The sequence below is a fragment of the Curcuma longa genome, chromosome 3 (genome assembly GCF_044706935.1).
Source record: "Curcuma longa cultivar G26 ecotype Majalengka, Jawa Barat chromosome 3, ITB_CL_G26_1.1, whole genome shotgun sequence".
NCBI classification, from domain to species: Eukaryota; Viridiplantae; Streptophyta; class Magnoliopsida; order Zingiberales; family Zingiberaceae; genus Curcuma; species Curcuma longa.
In genome coordinates this window covers 7,791,315-7,805,536 of record NC_133863.1, presented here as the reverse complement: position 1 = coordinate 7,805,536, position 14,222 = coordinate 7,791,315, and the positions used below count along the sequence as shown (strand labels likewise).

General features: G+C 39.4%; 3 protein-coding genes and 1 pseudogene across 5 annotated transcripts; 2 read left to right on the top strand and 2 right to left on the bottom strand.

The window, feature by feature from the left end:
* Window positions 1-134: 134 nt before the first annotated feature.
* LOC141822739 (LOB domain-containing protein 25-like) lies at window positions 135-7,832 on the bottom strand (annotated as a pseudogene).
* LOC141822737 (uncharacterized) lies at window positions 2,059-6,805 on the top strand. Its single transcript, XM_074710072.1, has 6 exons — window positions 2,059-2,327; window positions 3,809-4,047; window positions 5,186-5,392; window positions 5,463-5,553; window positions 5,661-5,928; window positions 6,128-6,805. Exons 1-6 carry the CDS (start codon window positions 2,065-2,067, stop codon window positions 6,491-6,493), a joined length of 1,434 nt encoding a protein of 477 aa, XP_074566173.1. The 5' UTR covers window positions 2,059-2,064; the 3' UTR covers window positions 6,494-6,805.
* On the top strand, window positions 7,592-11,843 carry LOC141822735 (putative protein arginine N-methyltransferase 3). 3 transcript variants are annotated; one of them, XM_074710070.1, is made up of 9 exons: window positions 7,592-7,834; window positions 8,050-8,361; window positions 8,767-9,108; window positions 9,178-9,306; window positions 9,485-9,582; window positions 10,282-10,360; window positions 10,437-10,682; window positions 10,770-10,937; window positions 11,279-11,843. In XM_074710070.1, the coding sequence occupies exons 2-9, from the start codon at window positions 8,074-8,076 to the stop codon at window positions 11,720-11,722; spliced, it is 1,794 nt and encodes a 597-aa protein (XP_074566171.1). In that variant the 5' UTR covers window positions 7,592-7,834; window positions 8,050-8,073; the 3' UTR covers window positions 11,723-11,843. The 3 variants fall into 3 exon arrangements, with proteins under 3 accessions (XP_074566171.1, XP_074566169.1, XP_074566170.1); XM_074710068.1 differs by having other exon boundaries at window positions 8,767-9,306; XM_074710069.1 differs by having other exon boundaries at window positions 8,043-8,361; window positions 8,767-9,306.
* Window positions 11,844-12,132: 289 nt separating this feature from the next.
* On the bottom strand, window positions 12,133-13,826 carry LOC141825421 (serine/threonine-protein phosphatase BSL3-like). Its single transcript, XM_074712803.1, has 7 exons — window positions 13,746-13,826; window positions 13,526-13,624; window positions 13,254-13,450; window positions 13,116-13,191; window positions 12,900-13,035; window positions 12,682-12,821; window positions 12,133-12,585 (listed from the first exon to the last, which is right to left on the bottom strand). The coding sequence occupies exons 2-7, from the start codon at window positions 13,526-13,528 to the stop codon at window positions 12,502-12,504; spliced, it is 636 nt and encodes a 211-aa protein (XP_074568904.1). The 5' UTR covers window positions 13,529-13,624; window positions 13,746-13,826; the 3' UTR covers window positions 12,133-12,501.
* Window positions 13,827-14,222: the final 396 nt, after the last annotated feature.

Sequence of the window (14,222 nt, the reverse complement as noted above, 5' to 3'; positions counted from 1 at the left end):
ACTGTACGTGGATCCATGTACCCTTAATTTCTCTATCTGCATGATCTTGTTCTTGATTTCTTGATGTTGTTGATCTTGATTAATTAATGATAAAAAATGACCTAATTAAACCAGTAGTGTACCTCGCATCGATCTTACTCTTCGTCCTGTGTTTGCTCATGATTATGATACTGCTGCAGTTGCCGCTGCTGCTGCTCTAACAATGCTCCAAATCCGCCGGCGCCGTTCAACAACTGCACCGCCGGCAGCCGGAATGTCGCTGTCGCTCCGAAGCTGTCGTACAGCATCCCCACTGGCACCGGCTCTGCAGTCGTAGCCGGAATGTTGATGGCGCCGCCGGCGAAATTGAAGGCGTAATGGGGGAGGCCGACCAAGTGGGGGCTGCGCCGCCGCCGGCGACGAGGTAGTTGGAGAGTTCCTTCTCGGCGAGCGAGAGGTCGTGCTGGAGCTCGGTGAGGCGGCGCTGGAGGTGGTGGATGTAGCCGACGCATCCGTTGACGGGGTCGCGGAGGCGCGCCTCCGCCTCGTAGGCGAGGGACACCACGGCGTCCTCCCGTTGCTCGGGGCGGAGCTGCTTCAGCAGCTTCGCCACGTTGCTGGCGCCGAACACGCGGTGCACGTTCGCAAACTTCGCGGGCTGGTCCGGCGGGAAGTGCGGCGCGAACACGCACTCCGGCGTGCACTTCCGCCGGAGCAGCTTGCACGCCGCGCACGGCGAGCTCGACGACGTCATCTCTTTACGAACAGATCATGGATAATCATTCAATATTATTGCATGAATTAATCTTGAAAAAACAAAGAAACAGATTTGCTTTCCAAAAATACTCGATCAAAGCAGCGACTGCAGATGAAATTACACATAAACAACAAAAAAAAAAAGAGTACAGAATTAGGGTTACAACTAATTTCGTTTGATTTTTCCTTGCAAAGATCACTACTTCGATCCAAAAGATGGAAAAATCAGATCTTTTGGATCTCAAGTCGAAAAAAAATTCATCTTTTTGTCTTCTTCTTCTTCTTCTTCTTCTTTTCTCATTAAAAAATTGTGAGAAGTCAAGAAAGAAGCAAAGTGAGATTTTTTTTTTTTTTTTGCAGAGATTTCTCCATCAATTCGTAGGAGAAGAAGCCTTCTCCTCAAGAACACTAATTTACAGAAAGAAAGAAAGAGGAGAAGGAAATTCTAAAAACTAAACACAAAACTGAATGGAAAAGAAAAGAAAAGAAAAAAAGAAACAAGCATACCGATTTCTTCGCCTCCGATCCTCCTCTTCCTCAGCCTCGAATCCGTGGAGATCGGAAGGATTTGCGGCACTTGGTAAGGGGGAAAGAGAAAGAGGTAGAGGGTGCGTGAGTTAACTTCAGATCCCAACACAAGTAGAGATCAAGAAGAAATAACATATTAAAATTACTCACATAATTAATCATCATTTTGTCATTAAATAAAAAAAAGTAAGTAATTAAAAGAAGAGATGAAACTACTGCGACACGAACATTTAAAATCCTCTTGAGCTCGTGGATGTTAATTGCCATCCATCCAGTACTATACTATACAGCCAATTAATCTTTCGTTAACAATGCATTCCACATTCTAATTTTAGTATTTAGTTCCAAATGATCTTAATTATAGGTCAATCATAATGGGCAGTAGCATGGCGTCATTTAAATAGCTAAAATAGGGTTTTGATCGAATTTTCTTTTTCAAAATGATTACTTAATCACGTTGTGTCCATATCATGATTAAATGTGCATGTCAACCATGACGCAACTTCATTATCACTATGAATCTTAATCACCAGCATTGTTGAATTTATATTTTTATTTCAAAAATTAATAATAATTATTCAGTGTTTAATAAATCTGAAAAAACAAAACCTTTTCGATCGCAATCAAAATAGAAGCTAGAATTATCCGTTTAGGGTTTTCTTGTTTGATGGGCCAGAAGTGGACTTGTTATTGGGCCTTTGGCAGGCCATCGATTGTGATCCACGCGCGCCGAATGGAACGCCGCGCGCCTGCTTTTCTTCGTCTCACTCGAACACCGCTCTTAGTCCACAAGGTTGCGCCATGACTTCCGCCGACCAGGACCGCACCGAAGAAACCCTAGCGAACGATACCGTCACCGACCAGGCTGGCCAAATTCTGGCCTCGGAGGAAGGCGCCGACGAGGAGTTCGCTGGCGCCGGCGGGTCTTTGAGTGCTGGGGACCAAGAGGGGGCCGACAAAACCCTAGCCCGTGCGGATGAGCTGTTTGCGAAAGGGTCGAAGGCAATAGAGGACGGGGACTTCGTGGACGCCGTGGACTCCCTCAGTCGTGCGCTAGAAATCAGGTTAGGGCTTCGTTATGTGGGGTTGGTTCGAATTTATGTTTGCTACCTGAAATGTCCAAAGAAGCCACATTTCTGTTCATCCATCTTCCTTCTCTTGCCATAGGAATTACTGAATTTATGTTTGCACTACCAATTCGTCTAGTGACACGCCTTATGGATTCCGTCTCACCGTTTGCAAATCTCTCATTTCGCTAGCTGATGACTTGCTGAAAGAGAGGGACAGTTTCTTTTCTTTAATTCTTCTGAACAACAATTAGTGCAAATTCTGATTAATTCATCACTTTGATACAATGCCTACCTTAGATATCTTTAGGTCATTGATGGTTTTGTACTAAGCTTGCGCTGTAAAAATCTGAAGTGCTATCTGAATAGTGTGGATAAGGCTGTATTATTCAAACTCATCATTTGCATTGACATGCACCTGATTATTGGTTTTTTGGAACGATGCCCTTTCTAAAGTTTGGATTTGGGAAAATGTTTCTCCAAATTTTAGTTAGTTTTTAAATGTATATATGAACTGTTTATCTGAAATTGCATTTTATGCTCCAAGGTTCGATAATGCATGTTATCATCAGAATATTGCAAGGAAACAGTTTACACACTTGTTTGTATATGGATCCACCACCTAATATGCAAGTATGGAGGGATTTCATTTAATATATTCTTGAACAGCCTGCTGAAATTGTTTTAGAGGTGGAACAGTTAGAGTGAATTTGCCCAACATTTAAATTCATTTTGTTCTTGAATTATAGCCTGGTACTTTAGTCATTTTTTGCTTGCCTGATTTAATGTATTATGACTTCCATTGAACTTCTGTAGTTTGGTAAAATTTGATTGGTTATCCTTACTTTAGAATTAGTTAATAACTCCTTGCCTTTTATACTTATCTTTCTGGTGGTCACTAACACATCTAGCTGCTTCAATCTTCCTAGAAACTCTTTTTTTTGCTCTGTCAGAGAAAATATCAAACTTTAGTTTCCCTGTAAATATATTCCCCCACATGCTTTAACTTTTGCATGATTTCCTATAATTTTTTGCTCATTATCAGATAAGTAAGTCCTTTCTCTTGATCAGGATTCTTAAGGTCGCATACCTCTGTAGATGTAATACACTAACTATAGGGATGTATTATAATGATTGAAGAGACTTTCAGTTTGTAAACTGTAAATTCTCCCTCCAAACCCATCCTTTATTCTAGAGTTTTGACCTTCTAAATTTTTATGCCATCATTGTCATTAGCCTTTGTTCATCGCAAGTATTTGACACTAGCTTCATGGATCTTATTCTTCCATTGAGCTCTATGATAAGGTTGCTGTCGTGTGACCTTGTGACCTCTTGCAATGTAGAGTAAGGATGTGTACAATAGACCCAATGTTATCCGATCCTTCCTCGGGATCCGGACTATCCTTTTATTCATCTAAAGAGTGTTTTGGTTGGTCAATAATGGCATAGTTATGTATATATATATATATATTTTTCAGGGTCTCAAACTTTGGTGAGCTTGCACAAGAATGTGCTAGTGCATATTATAAGTATGGATGTGCACTACTATACAAGGCTCAGGAAGAAGCTGATCCGTTGGGCAACTTCCCTAAAACCTCACCAGCAAATGATGAGAAGTCCACAACTTCTAGTTGTGCAAAAGAGAATGGAGGAAGTTCAAAGGATACTGCTGATGTTTGTAAAGATTCTTCATCATTGAAGGATGAGGTGCCTGAAGGTATTTTTTTCATGTTTCATATGAACTTACAAGTTAATGCTGCTGCATGATGTTTAATTTATATTCGAAGTACTGATAACTTTTCTTTTAGCTTAGATGCATAATGATATAAAATGGTACAGTAAGTTAGAAATTTTACATTGAACCAATAGGATATGATACATCACAATACAGTAGAAAAAGGATACACTGGACTGAATGTTGTAGACCATAAACCTAGCATTTGTCCAGTTGCTTTGTGATGTATAGTTGCATATTCAATAAACAATGGTGTGCAATGAACTTAGAATATGTAATGACTAAGCATATGCCATGTCTTTGGCAGTAGATGCATTTTCATAAAGCTAGTCCTTTGTTAATATAAATAGATAAAATTAAATATGAATCCAAGATTTTAAAAGTGTATGCAAGTGGCATCCATGTCGGATCAGTGCATATTCTAGATAGATTATGTTGATACATTGTGCATGCATATGCATTTTCTTTAAGAAAAAGTACTATTTAACTCTAATTATGCTTATAGAAAATTTAATCTTGATAATTCTGAGAATTAAATCAATGTATACTATTGAGTTTCATTTTTACATTGTACCTTGCAGTAAACAAGTAAATGTAAACAAGATCTGAGTTTTGAAAAGTTATAAGTGGCAAAATGTGCAGTCACTAATACAGACAATCAATGTTAATGTAAACAAGATGTGAGTCTTGAAATTTATGTCACATTTTTAATTTTTTTATGAAAAGCTAATCATCAATACATTTCTCGTATTCATCACACTTACCAATTTCTTCATCTCTTCATCTTATTAGTACTGTGTTTTGTTAATTTCTGTTGTGATCTGCAAACAATTTTGAAGTTCCTCCGTGGCTAAGATTTGGTTAAGGTTGTCCAATATTGTCAAGACTGATTTGCCTCTTGTTCTATTGCACTCATAGGACATATGCATTATTTGTAATGTGTTTGCTAAGGGATCTTTCTCTACTCATTTGTCTGATTCAGATATGTTGCTTCTTTAGCATTGTTATCAAAGAAGTTTCACCTTTTCCTTTCTTTTTTCTTGCCATTGCCTCATATCAATAAATACAGGATGATGTTTTCAATGTTGTGTTCTTTTAACATTTCCATAATGTGGTCTAGGTGAAGCTTCGAACAAGGATTCTAGTAATGATGATGAAAGTGAAGATGATGAAGAGGATACAGCTGAAGCAGATGAAGATGAATCAGACTTGGATCTTGCCTGGAAAATGCTGGATGTTGCAAGGGCAATTGTTGAGAAGCAACCTGGTGACACCATGGAGAAAGTGAACATCTTGGCTGCTTTAGCCGAAGTCTCAATGGAAAGAGGTGCATTCCTTTATCGTCACTAATTACAGGTATCAGAAATGATACTCAGAAATCAACAACTTTGTTGCAGAGGATATTGACACTTCACTAGATGACTATTTAAAAGCCCTGGCCATTTTGGAGAACCTAGTCGAGCCTGGCCACCGCCGGATTGTGGAATTGTATCCTTTCTTGGTGTTATTAAGATGAAATTGAAATTCTTGCTCGGAAGTGAGAATTTAAAGCCTCTTACGTAACTTCTTCTCTTGCTTCCTTGACTTGATTTCAGAAACTTCAGGATTAGTTTAGTGTTGGAATTGGGGTCAAGGATCAGCGAAGCCATACCTTACTGTGAAAAGGCAATAACACTTTGCAAGTCTCGGTTAGTAAGACTCAAGGAAGATGAAAACATAACTACTGCTACAGGGGCTCCTGAAAGTTCTATGCCTGACTCAGAGAAAAATGACTGTGCACCTGCTAAAGAGATTAAATCCGCATCTAATTCGACAAAAGACATAGAATTTTTTACTGAAATCTTGTCTGAACTTGAAAAGAAGGTATGATTTTTAACTGGTTTTTCCTTCCCCTACAACTTATATTTTGTCGCATGCATATTTATCCACATGCTATCTCCATAGAGATCTACATTGTGATCTAAATTGTCAAATGTTGTGATATTCTCAATGTTTGTTTACGCCTTTCAACAAGTTATTAACTGTGAAACTCTTCCTTTTTTTTTTTTTTTTTTGAGTGTAGCTTGAAGACCTACAGCAGTTGCTGGCAACTCCCAGATCTGTGTTTTCGGATGTTATGAAGTTGATAGCTCCCAAACTGACGTCTGAGGAGAAGAATGGCCCGAGTGCATCCACAACTTCACTGAATTCCTTGCAGATGGGAGCTGTAAATAGTGTTGGTTTTGACTCTCCAACTCTTTCTACTGCTGCAACAAATGGTGGTGTGATGGACCTAGGCGTTGTGGGTAGAGGTGTTAAGCGAGCTACCATAAACCCAAGTATCGATGAATCTCCAAATAAAAAATTTGCGTCGGATGGCCACACTGAGAATGCAGCTGATCAGAGCGACACATCTGCCCTGCAAGATGCCAAAGATGCCTCAAAGTAGTGTTGGATGTTAGTTCGTATTCTCTTCCCCTTTGGGTTCTATGTAGTTCATGACACCCTTTGCGTTGTGGTCATTAGTTCGAATCCTACCAAGGATCTCTTGGAGTATGGCCAACCAAAGTCACGGTGAGACCATTTGTAGTCGTCTCTTGTTGATTCTAGGCATCTATGTTTAGCTACAACTGACCTATTTTTGAAGTATCGTAGCATGAATTAATTTGGTGGTTGAGGGCTGTTCATTATCGTCGGACCTTGTTTGTTGCATTCTACTTCTTATTGGACAATATGACATCATGCTATTGTTACTTTCAAATATCGCAACATTCTCCATTGCCATTGTGCATCGCTTTTTTTTTTAAATGTTAAAGTTTGTTGCTAAATTGTGCTTGTGGTGAACCTATTAGATATTGAACATTATTTCAGCGTTTTTTTTATTTGTCAATTTGAATTTGATATCTCTCTCGAGTTGACGCATTAACTAGTTGACTATAAGTGCATCTGCAACGCGTTATTATGTTATAACACAAAAAAAAAAAAAAAAAATACATGTTGTGGGTCAGCCTTCATTGGATATGCGTTCAAAACTTTGAACGATGTGCCACATCATCCTTTTCTCTCTTTTGATTAACACCTATTAATGCAACGTTGCAGTTGTCCTAATGCATTGTTGATTTGTTATGATTCATCTTTTATTCGATTCGATGTACTTGAGACATGATTGAGTTACTTATTGTAAAATAGATATATTGAAGTAGACAAAGATTAAATCTTGATAAAGTTAAGATAGTATCCTTTCTCGTATTGATTAATTATAATTTTTTAATTTATCTTTTCATATATAGTTGCGGGTCGATTTTTTTTTTTTTTTTTTGAAGAGCTTTGATTTGGGGAGAAGGTGTCGGGAATGTTGCGTAGAGTCATTAGGGTTCAAGATTGGACTCCGGATCAAGCCAATCCGCCCATCCCTGGTTAGAATCCGGATCCGTCATCAACAAGATCCGTTAACTGTAACCCTACCTGTTGAATCCGCGTTCCACTTCTGCTACGCCCGATATATTCTCCCTCCCTAGGCCGCCGCCGTCGCCGCCGCCGCCTTCCTATTCTCCGCCGAGCAGCGTCCCCTATCCCTCTTCTACGCGCGCTCCATTGCCTCCTCTTCCTCCACTGCAGCCCACCTTCCGTCGTTTCCTCCATCCTCTATATTCTCCACTGAGTCTTCTACTAGGTGTCTCTCCTCGTACTCGGTTTCCACTTCGTCCTTGCCCTCAAGCCAGACTGCTTCCGCCGCTAGTTCCTGTGCTGCAGCCAAGGACACAACCGGCTTTGCAACTGCCCACGTTCGGTAGGTCAAATTGCTTCCTTTTCCCCAAATCGCTTCTTCGATACAGTTTAAGTTTGAGTGAGATTCTGGCCTAAGATTTTCTCACTAGGATTTGGTAACAGGCTGCCACTGATCAGTCATTGTTGGGCAAAACTGCTATAAATTATATGAGAACTGTGTTAATAAATGGTCGGTTTTATTTGTTGGAATCCTGACTCAACATATTAAGGTTTCAGAGGCTGCTTTCGGAGCAAAACCCCATGGAAAAAGATATAATTGAGTCCAGGCGATCTGAAGAATTTGAAGATGTGATAGAAGAGGAAGACGAGGAAGAGGAGCAAATTGAGCAATGGGATGACTGGCAATCCGAAAAGGAGGAGTCTTCTGCAGATTTCCTCTGCTTGTTCTGTAGTTCGAGATTTGGTTCTGTGGAGGCCCTCTTTGACCATTGCCGCTGTAAGCACTTCTTTGATTTCTACGGCATTGTTCGTGAGTGGAGCTTAGATTTTTATGGTTCCTTCAAGCTCATCAACTATGTGAGGTCTCAGGTGGGCAGTCATTATCAACTTTTGTTTGTCCTTGCAATAAAATTATTTGGTGTTTTCCAAGATGATTGCTTTGTTTTTGGTTGTTGAAACTTTAACGAAAGTATCATAGATAATCTGTCTAGGGTTTTGGATTATGCAAGGTGCGTAGTCTACTTTCATATTTTCATTTAAATACACCCTCAAAATTCTGTAATAAATATAACTGATTAAATATACTGTCATTATCTAATGCAAAATTAGTAAAGAAAAATTTAGTTTGTTGATTTGAGTGTGAAAGAAGAAAATAATGTTCCTGTCTTATGCTTTGGAAATTTTGGAAGCATACTTTCGAGGAATTATGCTGATAATACAAACACAAATCCTCACAGTTACTATCTCTGTTTTGCCACTTTTTTTTAATTGCAGGCCTCTGAAAATAAATGCTGGTGCTGTGGTCTTAAGTTTCAATGCAATAGAGATCTTCAGAACCATTTGCATCCAGCTTCCAGTTTTGCTAAGGATGGAATATTCTTATGGGAAGATGATCATTATTTAAAACCATTTATGGAAGATGATCCACTTTTGCATAGTTTTGGTGGTGATGAAGATGAGGAAGATGATCCTATGACAATAAATAAAGAGGAAATAATGAGAGAGCTAATTGACGGTGAAAAATTACCCAGACTCTATAATGGTGGTCGCAACATTCTGAATGGTGATGCTTCAGTCTCCAACGTCTTCACAGAAACTGAAGATAAAGCAGAATGTGTACGTATCGTGGGTAATAATTTTGAAGGAAAGCCAACCGATGACATTTTTCTTAAACCATGTGATCAGAAACATAAAGATGAGCAATTAAGGGAGTCTTTTGCTAATATCGCTGCCAAGGAGATCAGAAATGTAAATGAGAACTATTTTGGTGCTTATGGCTCTTTTGGCATACACAGGGAGATGCTCAGTGATAAGGTTTGTTGTTTCTAAAAGAGTTTTTTTCTTATTAGGTTATCAGAAAATTTAAATACCTCTTGCTGGATTTGCTGCATAAAGTGATTGTTTACTAGAAAATTTTCATTTTCCTTTGCACATATATTTTTGTGTGTGTATATATACATTTTATACAAAACTAATGTTGAACCAAATTCAGGCAAGAATGGATGCTTACCAAGGGGCGCTGTTAAATAATCCCTCTCTTATTAACCAAGCTACAGTTTTGGATGTGGGTTGCGGGACAGGGATATTAAGGTAACACTGGTTGGTTGCCTCCTTCCTTATGGTTTTGGTGGGTTATACTTAAGAAAATGTTGTGCTATTTGTGCCCATTCCATAAATTTGTTTTGTTTGTATTTATAGCTTATCAGACTGATTCTTTTTTGTTCTTCCTAAACAAATTATCCTTTTCAGTTTTACTTTTCTTCCTTTTCAAGAAAATGTCCAGCTGAGTTTATAGTCCTTTTAATGTTTTTGAGGTATCTATTAGGCAGACTCTGTGAACTGCATGTTTTAAGAGATTTTCTCCAAAAGTCAAGCAGAAGCTGTGGGCAAGCTGACATGGACTTTGTAGGATTTAGTTGTCAAAGCTGGGGAACTAATGAGATATCTCAACTAAATTTTTGGTTGATGAAATTGCGAAGGAGTATAGTAGCTACCAGGAATTCAATAATAGTTATGTTTATGTTGACTCTATGTAAGTTTTCAAAAATATACTGTTAACTTTGCACACCAATTTGGGATGAAGACTATATTCCTAAAGTTAGAAGCTTTGATCTGAATTGAATTTTGTTAATCAGATGGTTGATTAAACTAACTTTAGATTGCATTTGTCTATTTTAAATTTATAACAACTATCTTAGTGTATCTTGATAATATAATTTATTCATAATGTATAGCAGTTTCTTTGCAGAATCAATGTTTGTCTGCTTGCTTTATTTATGTTTTCTATAGTCTTTTTGCAGCTCAGGGTGGTGCGTCAAAGGTCATTGCTGTTGAAGCAAGCAAGAAAATGGCTGCTTATGCTACTCAAGTAATTGCCTTTCCTAACTTGAATTTGCTTTCATAAACTGCTTCTCACTGGATTGTTGCTATTTGTTGAATACTAGATAGCCAGAGAAAATGACCTATTGTCAGGCAACATCCCCGGAGAGTATGGAGTAATAAATGTTGTTCAATGTATGGTTGAAGAGCTTGACAAATTCATACATGTTTCACCAAGTAGTGTTGATGTGATAGTGAGTGAGTGGATGGGTTATTGCTTGTTGTATGAGTCGATGCTCAGTTCGGTCCTGTATGCTCGTGACAGATGGTTAAAGCCTGGTGGTGCTATCCTTCCTGATACCGCAACCATAGTAAGGCTGCAAAATGCATGCATCACCTGTACCTTTGTACTTGGTCGATCTATTATACTCAATCTGAACTGCTACTTTTGTTTATAGTTTGGAGCTGGATTTGGAAGAGGTGGGACAAGCTTACCTTTCTGGGAGAATGTGTATGGTTTTGACATGTCTTGCATCGGCAAGAAAGTCATGAAGGATTCTTATTCTGCTCCCATCGTCGATACCATAGACAGCAGGGAAATCGTGACAGAAACTGCAGCTATCCATGTAAGTTCATGTTTAACTTCTATTAATTGGCAAACCACTTGTTTGATTCTGCAACACATTCAATTTTGAATTAAGATAACGATCACATAAGTAAATCTTGAAGCGCATTCAAAATTCTTATTCAAGCCAAGTTGTTGTTTAAAAATCCCTTATGACACACCCTTTACTTATTTCTTTCGAAATCCTAACACCACTTGCTGAAGAGAACAAAATTGTTCTGAGTCTAGAAAACCTTAACCTGCAAGTGTTTCTTCTGTTAATATTCTTTCCCTGCAGAAATCTGTCATTTGATTTAGCACCTACTAATATATTTCTTTTCTATTCTTAAACATATATACCAGTCCTTTGATCTAGTGACAATGAAGCTGGATGATATGGATTTCACATCAAGTTTTGAATTGAAACTGAGAACAGAATCCATAGACGACGTTGCCACTGCCAGAACATGCACTTGCTACGGGATGGTGCTCTGGTTTGAGACAGGTTTTACTAGCAGATTCTGCAAGGAGATGCCCACCAACCTCTCAACGTCACCTTACTCTCCAAAAACTCATTGGGCTCAGACCATTCTCATGCTCAGGGAACCAATTGTTCTATCATCTTCTCATGTTCCTGTCAGCACGACTGCGGCAGTTGGCACTGAAGAATGCCCTGCCGTAGCCATCAGGTCTCGCATCAGCATTGTTCGGTCATCAGTTCATCGCAGCATCGATGTGTCATTGGAACCTCAAGCGATTAGTGCGGATGGTCGCAAGCGAAGTTTGCCGGTTCAGATCTTCAGTTAGTGAGATCTCAATTACCTCATGCCACCTAAACTTTTGTTCTCGTCTGAATTTTTGTAATGTAGGCTTATTTATCACTATTTATTTGTCTGGATGTTTATGAAGCTTGATTTAATACATAATTATGGAGCTGTTCCATATTATTGAAAGATTAAGTATGAGTAAGAATTAGAACCCACAAGCCATCTAATCTGCCTTTAGATTTTAAGTAGAATTTATCGCTTCTTTTTTTGAATCCCCTTGAATTATTTTTGAAAATGTATGTTTGTGAAACATAAAACGCAATGGAAGGGGCACTTGGCAATTCATACAACTTGTTTTGTAAGTCAATCTGAGATCAATTTTTTACCAAATAAACTCATTCTGACACAAGAAACAACAATATTCAAATAATATATATATATAAGATCGTGTTGCTGCTTACAAAACTATTGTGTTCTCAGCTCTCATAGAAAGCAGAAAACTGGAAAGACAAAAGAATAAATACAAGAACAAGCCTATCAATTGCACAAATGCAAAAAAAAAAAAAAAAAAAAAAAAAAAAACTGATACACATACAGATACCCAGCAGCTATATATACACGTGAACTTTCGACGATGTGAAACAACATTACACTTCCATTGCTCTTCAAACTTGATGATTTTATCGTTCCAGCATTAAGTATGGCTCTTGTGCTGACAGCTTTTGATCTTGTTTTTGTATGAATTATTTTCATAGGGGACAATCATACCCCAAGTGCATCGGACCATAGAACAAACTGACAGTAACACACTGCTAGTAATTACATCCAAGCAAGAGAACCCCGATCTGTGGATGTTGGAGGTCGGCCTCTTGTCGGTGTCGGTGGTCTGTTGGCATTGAGTTCCTAACATAGCAAAGAAACACAAAAGCTCATAAAATTAAAAAAAAAATCCTACAAGTCACGAACTGCCATGCAATTGCTAATGGAAGAGTGTCACACCTGCATCCATGTGTCTTCTGTATGACGCTCTGGTGAAGCCTCAGGCGAATTAATGGCAGGGGGTAAAGGATGAATAAGTTTCGGAACAACGACCAGGTCTGTCCCTAAAACTAAAATTGCTCCTGCATTATTTGCAGTTCCTGCACAAAGACCATCGGGGAAATTAAGGAAGCAGTCTAATTAATGTTGGACGCTAATCATGTCAATAGCAGTCCTACCACAATAGTTGGTTGCAGAGAAAAGTGTAATCAAATGTCCCTGAGCAAAGCGCTCGAAGCCATCCATCACACACTCATGCGCTCGTACAATCAACTGAAGGTCATTGTTATTACAGAACTCCATAACACGATCAGGCTGGATTAGATGAGATAGATTGAATTTAATGAGCATAAAAGAAGAGAAGGAAAAACAGAATCTAAAGCTAAAATTCTGACCCCGAAAGTAACAAGACCTGGACCTCTAGCATTAGGCCTCAGCCCCTCAACACTATCATTCTCTGTTGGATCCGACCTAATTGATAATCAAGTTAGTAATGTCAGAAAAGAAATACATGTATATGTTGACATACAGACCATAGCAAGTCCATGAGAACTATTGAGCCGGCTTCCATTGTGATTGGTCGCTGGAGGTTCTCAATCTGCTCTACATGATTTATGGATCGTCCTATGCCACCATGCATGCAAATAATTTTCTTCTCGATCAATGCAGCTAAAGGTAACCAATTGAAAAGTCGGTTAAAGCGGTGCCCCCAGATTCCATCTCGTTCCCCCTGCACCCAAATGATGAATTTGGTCAGTATTTCCCTTTTTCAAAATATTTGAGGACAATAATAAATAATTTGTACCATTCGCTCAATACACTCAATCCGGAAGCCAAACAATGCATTAATATCTGCTGCCTCATGGTTGCCTCGTATTATATGCACATTGTGAGGATATTCTACCTGTAAAAAACAAATCGAAAAGGAGATGGTGATTTGCTTGACAAAGTTTGATTTCTAAGATCATGTGAGACAATGGGGAGAAAAATCCCATAGTTGATGCATTCATTTATCCAATTAATACCTTCACTGCAAGAAGAAGTGCAATTGTCGCCACCTAGCGGAGCTATGCCGCGAGGAGTATCCGAAATGGGCGATGCTGGCGCTGTGGTTGATGGCGGAGGTTGCGCTGATTGGCGCGGATATACAGGAGGTAATTGGGAGTGCCATTGCGATTAAGATCCTCAGCGGTGGGGTGTTTCCACTCTGGACTGGAGTGATCCCTGCGTACCCTCCTCACCTACAGGTGGGACAGCTGTAAGTGTGTGCCCACACCGGCACCCAGGGCCGTCCTCCTCCTTCTCGATAACCGCCTTCACCACCGTATATGTGGGAGCCGGTCTAGGCCCCGTTAGAACGGGCTGTCCCTGCTCCCCTTCTGGCGTCGGAGTCGATGACGACTCGCCCGGGCCATCGTCGTGGTTCTCCCCAGTCGAATCGTGGTTGGAACCGCTCGACATAGGAATATCCACATCCATCGTCGCAGTATCCGCCGGCGGGC